Raw genomic sequence first — 9,471 nt, 5'->3', positions numbered from 1 at the left:
AAATTATAGCTGACTCCTGTCTCTGTCAACTTAAAATAACAGATTTTCTATGCCTCGATCAGTTAAAGTTTTAGGATGCTTTTGCTGGGAGGAGCTAAATTAAATAAAATTGAGAAATATACATGGTTGTTGCGACCAGATAAAAAATGTAAACCTTTCAATAGTAGATTTTTGTTGGTGGCCCCCTCTAGTGGTCTGTAAAATAACAGCGTGGCGGCCTCTACACTCAGATCAGTCCGTTTTGGCAACTAACAAGGTTAAACAAACACAAGAACACAAGACTAAAGAGCGTCAGACTTATGGGAACTAATGCAAAACATTCTAAGGTAAAGCAGAGAGGAACAGGTTGTTTCAGTTCGCCTTCAGAAACTGAAACACTGATGCTATTTTGAGGGCAGAAATAAACCACATGCTGATATAAATAATGACAGGCAACAAACACATCCACATACTTGATGAATCTGATTCCTCATTCTGGAAATCAGTTGCTTCACCTGCTATTTTAACATCCAGACGTTTCGGCATGTCTGCTTGGCCTCAAGTTAAACTCTGAAAACACTTGCTGTGATCAAGGATGCCTAAAAAACTGTTAATGCCGCCCTCTGGTGGTAGGATGAGGATTAAGAGTGGATTAGACAGTGAAATAAATCAAGATCGCTTCATTATTCTAATGTGATAATTGTGCTCAAAAATTGCATGAGTTTATGTTACATTTTTTAGATGTAGAATTTGAGAGTCTGTCTCGTTCTCTAGTTTAGAACAAAATTTTTCCTGTTTATCTGCAATTTGGAGTTGCTTGATTTTGCCAAGATAAACAATTCCTGGCATTAACGTAGAGAGTTGCTAAACACTGGAAACGACAGACTTTGTGACATTAATGTTTTACTTGAATGTGAGACATTTGCTCTCGCAGCAGCCGACCAGTTCACTCATGGATACGGTTAATTGGAAAATGCGCTGGGCCTCTTGTATCATCTGGTAAGTGGATTAGACATTTTCAAGTTGTCAGATATCTCCTAAAATCCCTTTTTGGGTCATAAATTTCCACTTTTGTGCAGAAATTTTCAAATCATGTAGCTGAAAATAGTGGAGAATTACTTGTGTTTTTATACTGATAATCTGCAAGAATTCACTTTAGATGAACAGTGTTTTATATTTTTATTCATCAGTCAGTATGCCATATATATGCAGTCTTGACAATATTATATTAGTTGCACAGTGGTGTCGATTGTGCCACTGTGTTTGTTCTTCTCTGTTTGTATCAACTTTGGACTGGCAGATCAGATGACTGCAGACTGATAAACAGATCAAACTCTTTCCTTTTTTGTACCTTTCTAGGTTTCTGTATGTCTCAGTGAGTGAGTGCTCACCTCTGCCAGAACCAGAGCCTCAAATGTACGGGAAGGTCCAATCCCCTCTGTACCCTCAGCCTTACCCTCCCAACCTGCAGGAGCAGTGGGACCTCGTTGTCCCTGAGGGCTACCAGATTCGACTCACCTTCACACATTTGGATATTGAAGCTTCTGCGAACTGCTACTACGACTCACTTACAGTCAGACCCATATTTCAATACATATACAGAATTACCCTAAAAATCATAATATTAATAAATAGCTTAAGGTGAAAACCCAAATATGATTCAAGAGCAACGCTTGACAACCTGATTTGAGTTTACCACTTACATATGTTTTCATGTTTCTGTCAAGGTAATTAACAAGGTTATTATAGTTAAAACTAGATGTAAAAGTTTTGAAAAACTTTTGAATAAAATTAAAACTAACTGAAATTATTTTTTAAAGTTGGGAAATTAAAATAAAATATAATTGCAGAGTCACAAAATTTTATCGACACTTGTCTGATGAGATGTTGCCAAACATGTTTAATGAGACTTTGGATATCTAGAGGACTGTCAGTCAACTGCTTTCAAAAATGCGTGTTTTTATTGTAGTACTTGATTTTCCTAAATCTTGCCTCTGAAATATACATCCATACAATAATACTTAAAAAAGACTAAACTGAAACTATGATAACCCTGGTAATCACCGTGATCATCTTGTTGATTGTGATAATTGTAAGTTAAAAATTTACAACAGTGTATAACCACTGGAGACAACAGCAACAGATAGCTGTAGCTTATCAGCAGATTGTATCGCTGCTGCTATGACAAAAAGTTTCAGAGTCAGTCTTTACTGTGACGTTGCACAGAATTTAAAATGGTAGAGGGACACATAACTGAACAGATTTTTTTCTCTGCATTACTATATCCAGTTTGATGTTGACTTAACTAAACTTAGCATTAGTTCTGGCCGGTCATTGGATTATGTTTGGCCTTTCTGGCACTTTTAACCATCTTAGACATTTAAATGAAGAACCCATGAACTGAACATAAATTTTCATCTTCTGGATTTTGCCTTATTTTCATGTAGGATTTTATTCTTTGATCCTTTAGGTTTTCTACAAAGAGAAGGCCCTCTGGAAATTGTGTGGCAGTGAGAATTCTGCTGATGGGCATCACCCAGGCAACGAGCCCATCTTGTCTCCAGGAAACAGTCTCACCCTCATCTTTCAATCAGACAGCAACAACCCGGAGGCCCACCAGAATCTGGGCTTCTCTGCCCAGTACCATGCAATAGGTAGCTCCTCCACCTCTGCTTCTTGCACTTCCTTCTTTTACTGCTGCGCCAACTCACACTAACGTAATGACTTCTCATTATTAGACATAGATGAATGTTCTGCACCAGAGCCTGGAGATGGCTCAGGGCCACTCTGCTCTCAGATCTGCCTCAACACTCTTGGCTCATATCTCTGCTCCTGTCATCATGGCTATGAACTTCGCTCTGATCAGCGCACCTGTGTGTGTGAGTACCATGAAGATGCTTCCAACGAATGTATGCTCAGACCATCAAACTGGAGTCTGCTGGGAGAACTTAGCTCCACTTCACAAACACATTCAAACATGTAGGATCTCAAGATTACCAAAAGCACTATAAAAAAGAGGAGAGGATGGGGAGTCTGGGTTTAATGTTGTAGGTAGTTGGGTCATCAAACAGCACTAATTATTATCACTTTTTTGATTCTGGACTTAAAACATTGTGTAAGGACTCCCCAAATTATCCTCAAACACTTCAGTCAATTCATTAAGAGGGTAAAGTTTCTCAGTTTCTTTCCTCTCTCTCATGCCCAGTATCCTGTGGCGGTGGTATATTTGATGAACCAGAGGGGCATCTGTTCAGTCCGGGATACCCTAATCACCCACCTCATGCTGTGTCCTGTCAGTATGTCATTTCTGTACAAGAGGGCTTCACTATTACTCTAAACTTTACTGACAACTTCCACATTGAGAGCATGGACAGCCCAGAGGGCCCGCAATGTCTCCATCACTGGTTGGAGGTAATGGCGAGCGATTTCAGCACACCTAGATTCATCAAAATCACAGGAAATAAAAATGTCTCTATATGTCATACAATTAATAAACTGTGCACTACTCTCTCCTAAAAAGTTGACTGTCAGAGACGAACAGCCCACAAAGCTATGTGGCAAAACGAGCCCAGGACTGATAGTCACAAACTCAAACATGGTCAAGCTGGAATACCACATTGATGATGAAGGACAGAGCAATGGCTGGAGCCTCGACTACAGCACACACAGTAACATGTCATCAAGCAACTGCAGTTCTCCTGGTTGTCCTTCTGGGTTTAAATCTCAGTGTAAAATATATGTTTGATTGTTTTTGCTGTTTCCAGGGATGAAGTGTCCATCACCTGGAAGTGTAGCTAAAGGCAGGGTCACTCCTAATTTGAGTGAATATCTCTTCAGAGATTACATCTATGTACGCTGCGATCAAGGATACAAGCTGATGATGGTTAGCTGAAATTGTGCTTTTTAACAGTGAAAAACAAAATAGTTGTTTCCTGGTTACTGTGTATAATGTAAAACATGGTTTTTATACCCTTCTTTAAAGAATGGTCGGGAGATGGAGAGTTTCTCTTCCATTTGCCAAAGCAATGGGCAGTGGCACCTTCCTCTGCCAGAATGCCACAGTAGGTCGTCTCTAAGCATATATACACAAAGTCTTCTCCATCCATACTAGTGTTCACAGACAAAGTGCATTTTGTTGTATTTTCTTGTTTTGTTCCTCTGCAGTAATTGATTGCGGAGAACCTGACCCCTTGCTGAACGGAGGCGTGGCCTTCCTTTCTGGGTTTCAGAATCAGTATCTTTCTGTTATTCAGTATCGCTGCAATGAACCATTTTACTCTCTCCTTGGGGATGCAAACGGTGAGATGTTAATAGTGCAATCTGTTTTGGATTCCTACTGTTCATTACTTTCCTTTTGCACAGTTCTGAAACTTTACTATTAGCAGGCTCCATTAACTATAATGTGCGATTCTCATTCAGTCAAACTATCATGACATACTGATATGATGATACATGATATATACTACCATGATTCAAAACTTAAATAAGATTTAAATGCTAACATGATTTAACTGGAAATATATACCCTTTACATTTCTTCCACAAGGGGGAGAACTGAAACTCTTGAGGATCAGCAAAAAAAAAATGTAAAAGTCACATTGTTTCTTCTTCTGCTCCTCAGTTAACTTCACATGTGATGCAGACAGGAAATGGAGATCAACCCATGAAGTTATTGACAGTCCACTTTGTTTACCAGGTATACATTTCCATCCCGCAAAACTTGATGAAGATCAAATGGTTAATTTAATGGGAAATTGATGTGTGAGATTTATATGTAAGTTTGTATCCAATTCAGTTTGTGGTCAGCCAACAAATCACATCAATGTGTATCAGAGGATCTTTGGAGGCCAGAACGCTCCAGATAATACAATCCCCTGGCAAGTGCTACTTAGTGTAAGGGGAGACAGGGGAGGAGGCATGGTGATTGGAGACCGGTGGATTATGACAGCAGCTCATAATGTAGTAAATAACGGAGTGGCAGTAGCAAATGAAACTCTACGGGTAAGTAGTTGACTGTGAGCATTACTTTGTATGATCTCTGTCTGATTGGGATTCCCTTGGTAAATCTTTCCTTTTATGATATTGACTTGCAGATTTTCATGGGACTTAATGAGGTAAAAGCCCTCAAAAAATCTCCTCTGTTTGCTGCCTCAATCCATGTTCACCCTGAGTACAACAACCCCAACAATGTAGACTACAACAATGACATTGCCCTGATCAAACTGAATGTCACACTCACATTCGACTCATCTGTAATGCCAGTGTGTTTGCCAGAACCAGGAGCCACATATGATACTGGTGTGATGGGGTAAACAAACTGCTATTGTGTCATAATGATTTTGAAGTCTCTTTAATGTCATCTACACTGTATAAAATTTGATGTTACTTTTAAGTGCTCTCGTTGTTTGTTAACCACTTTATTTTGATAAGCTATTATCTTTAAGGTGCTGGATTAGTAAGAATTTTACTTGAGCCCACAATGAATGTGTTTTGTATTCTTTCAGGCTGGTGTCTGGCTTTGGTCTTACAAACGAGAATAATCGTCAGATTCTAACAAATCAACTGAAGTATGTTTATCTCCCAGTGGTGGACCAGCAGACATGCAGGGATTCAGTCACTTCGGCAAGGAGAAGAAATAACAACATACCAGACTTAACAAATAACATGTTTTGTGCTGGACTCCCTGAAGGTGGGAAGGACTCATGCCAGGGTGACTCTGGGGGCCCCTTCACTCTGACTAAAGATGGGCGACAATGGGCTGCTGGGATTGTCAGCTGGGGGGTTGAGTGTGGAAGAAAGGGCACATATGGAGTCTATACCAGAGTCGCTAATTACCTGAACTGGATCCAGAAGACCATGCAGGAGAACTAAAGTTACAGTAATTCAGAACAACACGGTGTAAATACACGATGAGAAAAAAAATTGCATAATAAACTAAATTTTCTCTGTTGTGGAGTTTGATTTGAGAATTTTTAATCTATATTTCATTAAAAAACTCTATAAATTCAGTTATTGATTTACTGTCTGTAAGTCAATGCATTATCTTTAAATCCCTGCAAAGCCTGTCTTTTACTACGTTTGAATAAAGATAGTTAATGCAGATCTGCATGTGTTTTTTTCTTGTGTCTAAGATTAATCAAATCCTCCCACTTTAAAAACAATAACCACATCATCAGTCATTTCATCCCACTCTAACATTACTAAGCAATACTTTTATATGCAAAGAAGGCCCGCTCTCTTTCCACGTGCTTTTCCTTCGGCTCATTCTCTATAGGTTTGTACTTGATACGAACTTAAATTCTTTCGGCTTTTATGTGCAACCATGTTCGAGGCATTATTGGCATTTTTTCTCCCATACAAATCATGTTTCTACTTGTTTTTACCAAAGCAAACAAAGAAAAAAAAGAAGAAGCTTGAAGACAAAAAGTCCAGTTCAAATTCCAGTGCTAAATACAGCTAATCATCTTCTGTGTGACAGTCATGGTTCACTCCAGTCTGAGACATCTCTTCTGGAAGTACAATCGACACCAGAGCTTTACAAACATGGGCTGGACCCACTGCATCATTTGGTGAGTGTGATGAAGATTTTTTTAATTTGTTCATTGTATTAAAGAATCTTTTATTTCGGTGAATTTCTCATTAAGCTCATGGAGCCCATCAGTATTGCAGAGCTTTTTGTTATATGATGTTTTTTTTAAATCATTATGCTTCATCTACAACCAATGTTCTAGACATATAGCTGTTAAAGTTGAAGACGTTGAACAAATTGTTAGTAATATAGAAGAAATCAGCTTGGTGATTGAAGAAAGTTGATGTTAAAATTAAAGTGAAAATCAGCGGTTGTGTCACTTTATTTGCTCTTGTTCTGTTTGCATCAACTTTGGACGACTGACTCAGCTCCAGCTCTCTGTTTATTTGCTTTTCCAGGTTTCTGTGGTTTTCAGTGAGCGAGTGCCAGCAGCTGTCCACCACTGAGCCTGAAATGCACGGACAAATCCAGTCTCCCCAATATCCGCGACCTTATCCTCCCCACCTGCAAAAGCAATGGGACCTCTGGGTTCCCAGAGGTTACCAGATCCAGCTGTCTTTAACACATCTGGATATTAAAGTTTCTGCAGACTGCAGTCAAGACTCTCTCACAGTCAGAGCTTTGATTAGATCTGAATTTAAAAAATATTTCAAACAAGATACAAAACTTTTTATATTGCAGTTTTCAATTTTAGTGTATTCATTCATTCAGTTTGATTGGAAGTTAATTTGAATTAAGACGTTGGTTTAGAATTTTGGTTTTTTTTACAAAAGCAGTTTGTTAACATGAGTTTTGACTTAATTTTCCAGTTTTTCTACGATGAAAAGGTTTTGGGAAAGTTTTGTGGCCAGGGAAACTCTACTGATCACCATGGTGACGAGACGATCCTTTCTCCAGGCAACAAACTGACTCTCGTATTCCAAACAAGGGACTCTACACCAGAGCATCAACAACATACTGGTTTTTCTGCCACGTATAAGGCAATAGGTACAGTTTTCCTGAAATTTTCCAACTCCCATTAATGTACTATTTCATCAACAGCTTCAGGAAAAGTTTAACACAGTAAATATTCTTTAAATAGACATAGACGAGTGTTCCAAAACAGACCCAGGACTGGATTCAGGTCCGCTTTGCTCTCAAATCTGTATCAACACTGCTGGGTCCTACCGCTGCTCCTGCCACAGTGGTTACAAGCTTCATTTAGACCAGCGCACATGTCTGTGTAAGTGTCGAATACAAGAAATGAGGCCTTTTTGTACATTAATACTTGTCATATGAAGCTCAGTCGCTAGAATATGGTTGAGGTGGTATGCTGATTACTGATTCTCTTACTGTTATTATTATACTGACCTTTGGTTCTTGCCCAGTGTCCTGTGGTGGGTGTGTTTTTGACAAGCATGAAGGACATCTGTCCAGTCCAGGGTATCCTAAACCCTCACCCCCTTTTCTCTCCTGCAAGTACATCATCTCTGTGGAGCCCAGATTCATCGTGACGCTCAACTTCAGAGACAATTTTCACATTGATAATAAAGATAATCAGCATGGTTCAAGCTGCCAAGGTCACTTTTTACAGGTAATGACTCGCGGTACCCACAGGGATTAAAAGTTACAAACCATGCTCCTCTGGTCTGTATGTAGCCTTCCACTATTTCTCCCCTCATAGGTGACCATTCCAGGCAGATTAGCTATGAAATTTTGTGGAACAAAGAGTCCTGGTCTGATAGTTACGAACTCAAGTACAGTCAGGCTGGACTACCACACTGAGGAGGAAGGTCTGAGCAACGGCTGGAGCCTGCAATATAGCACACATGGTGAGGAGGAGAGGTGGCATTTCCACGTTAGCAGTTTAAAACTATTTTTCTCATGCTGTTCATTCATGTTTGGTTGCTGCGTTCTTTACAGAGGTGAAATGTCCACACCCAGGGAGTGTGACAAAAGGCAGGATCACTCCTGATTTAAATGAATACTTTAGTGGAGACTCGATCCATGTCACTTGTGACCAAGAATACAAGTTGATGATGGTAATATGACATTTCATTGTTTACTACAGTGTGCATCAGTGAACTTTATTAACAGCCTCTTTTCCCTCACAGGATATTTATAGAGTTTTTTTGCTATCTCCATGTGTCTGTGTTTGAGCAACAGAAGCAGATCTTTCTTCATTTTTCTTTAGGTTTTTTCTTTGGTGAATTTGTCAATTAGAAAATGTGTGTAACAGTCATATATTTTCAGGGACAACAAGAGATTAAGACATTCTCAGCCATGTGTCAAAGCGACGGGCAGTGGCAACTCCCTCTCCCAACCTGCATAGCAGGTACTGATGTGCTGTCAAAATAAAATACTCTAATAACAAATTTAGGACTTCAAAATGAAAGCATGAAGCCTTTGCTTACACCTGAGTTCTGTTCATCTTATCCAGTTTGTGGTCAGCCAACAAATCACATCAATGTGTATCAGAGGATCTTTGGAGGCCAAGACGCTCCAGATAATACAATCCCCTGGCAAGTGCTACTGAGTGTAAGTGGAAACAGGGCAGGAGGCATGGTGATTGGAGACCGGTGGATTATGACAGCAGCTCATTATGTAGTAAAAAGGGGAGTGGTGGTATCAAATGAAACTCTACGGGTAAGTAGTTGACTGTGAGCATTACTTTGTATGATCTTTGTCTGATTGGGATTCGCTTGGTAAATCTTTCCTTTTATGATATTGACTTGCAGATTTTCATGGGACTTAATGAGCTAAAAGCCCTCATAAAATCTCCTCTGTTTGCTGCCTCAATCCATGTTCACCCTGAGTACAACAACCCCAACTATGTAGACTACAACAATGACATTGCACTGATCAAACTGGAAGACACACTCACATTCAACTCATCTGTAATGCCAGTGTGTTTGCCAGAACCAGGAGCCACATATGATACTGGTGTGATGGGGTAAACAAACTGCTATTGTGTCATAATGATT

At 39.5% G+C, this 9,471-nt stretch overlaps 2 protein-coding genes across 2 annotated transcripts in view; both read left to right on the top strand.

The window, feature by feature from the left end:
* Positions 1-6,081, top strand: part of c1s.2 (complement component 1, s subcomponent .2) — a 16,131-nt gene extending 10,050 nt beyond the window's left edge. The window contains exons 12-24 of the mRNA XM_042222112.1: positions 848-978; positions 1,339-1,552; positions 2,450-2,633; positions 2,718-2,858; positions 3,185-3,390; positions 3,500-3,647; positions 3,744-3,862; positions 3,962-4,040; positions 4,144-4,278; positions 4,601-4,675; positions 4,775-4,980; positions 5,073-5,287; positions 5,484-6,081. Of these exons, the coding sequence (XP_042078046.1) occupies positions 848-978; positions 1,339-1,552; positions 2,450-2,633; positions 2,718-2,858; positions 3,185-3,390; positions 3,500-3,647; positions 3,744-3,862; positions 3,962-4,040; positions 4,144-4,278; positions 4,601-4,675; positions 4,775-4,980; positions 5,073-5,287; positions 5,484-5,850 (2,220 nt within the window). The 3' untranslated portion in view covers positions 5,851-6,081. The remainder of the gene's footprint in view (positions 1-847; positions 979-1,338; positions 1,553-2,449; positions 2,634-2,717; positions 2,859-3,184; positions 3,391-3,499; positions 3,648-3,743; positions 3,863-3,961; positions 4,041-4,143; positions 4,279-4,600; positions 4,676-4,774; positions 4,981-5,072; positions 5,288-5,483) is intronic.
* Positions 6,082-6,210: 129 nt separating this feature from the next.
* c1r (complement component 1, r subcomponent) lies at positions 6,211-9,449 on the top strand. The gene is made up of 11 exons (XM_042222156.1): positions 6,211-6,253; positions 6,458-6,548; positions 6,907-7,120; positions 7,318-7,495; positions 7,590-7,730; positions 7,876-8,081; positions 8,172-8,319; positions 8,411-8,529; positions 8,741-8,822; positions 8,928-9,133; positions 9,226-9,449. Exons 2-11 carry the CDS (start codon positions 6,460-6,462, stop codon positions 9,442-9,444), a joined length of 1,602 nt encoding a protein of 533 aa, XP_042078090.1. The 5' UTR covers positions 6,211-6,253; positions 6,458-6,459; the 3' UTR covers positions 9,445-9,449.
* The last annotated feature ends 22 nt before the right edge of the window (positions 9,450-9,471 follow it).

Source organism: Haplochromis burtoni, unplaced genomic scaffold (assembly GCF_018398535.1).
Source record: "Haplochromis burtoni strain Fernald_Lab_line unplaced genomic scaffold, NCSU_Asbu1 Contig_80, whole genome shotgun sequence".
Classification (NCBI taxonomy): Eukaryota; Metazoa; Chordata; class Actinopteri; order Cichliformes; family Cichlidae; genus Haplochromis; species Haplochromis burtoni.
Note: the sequence above shows the minus strand (reverse complement) of the source record. Positions and strands in the feature narration are given on the sequence as shown.

What these genes read in the sequence shown, in the direction of transcription:
- c1r (XM_042222156.1), top strand. Translation starts at nt 6,460, where the DNA reads ATGGTTCACTCCAGTCTGAGACATCTCTTCTGGAAGTACAATCGACAC. An exon ending in TGGACCCACTGCATCATTTG is followed by an intron (nt 6,549 to 6,906) that starts GTGAGTGTGATG and finishes TTGCTTTTCCAG; the next exon opens with GTTTCTGTGGTTTTCAGTGA. An exon ending in TATCAAATGAAACTCTACGG is followed by an intron (nt 9,134 to 9,225) that starts GTAAGTAGTTGA and finishes ATTGACTTGCAG; the next exon opens with ATTTTCATGGGACTTAATGA.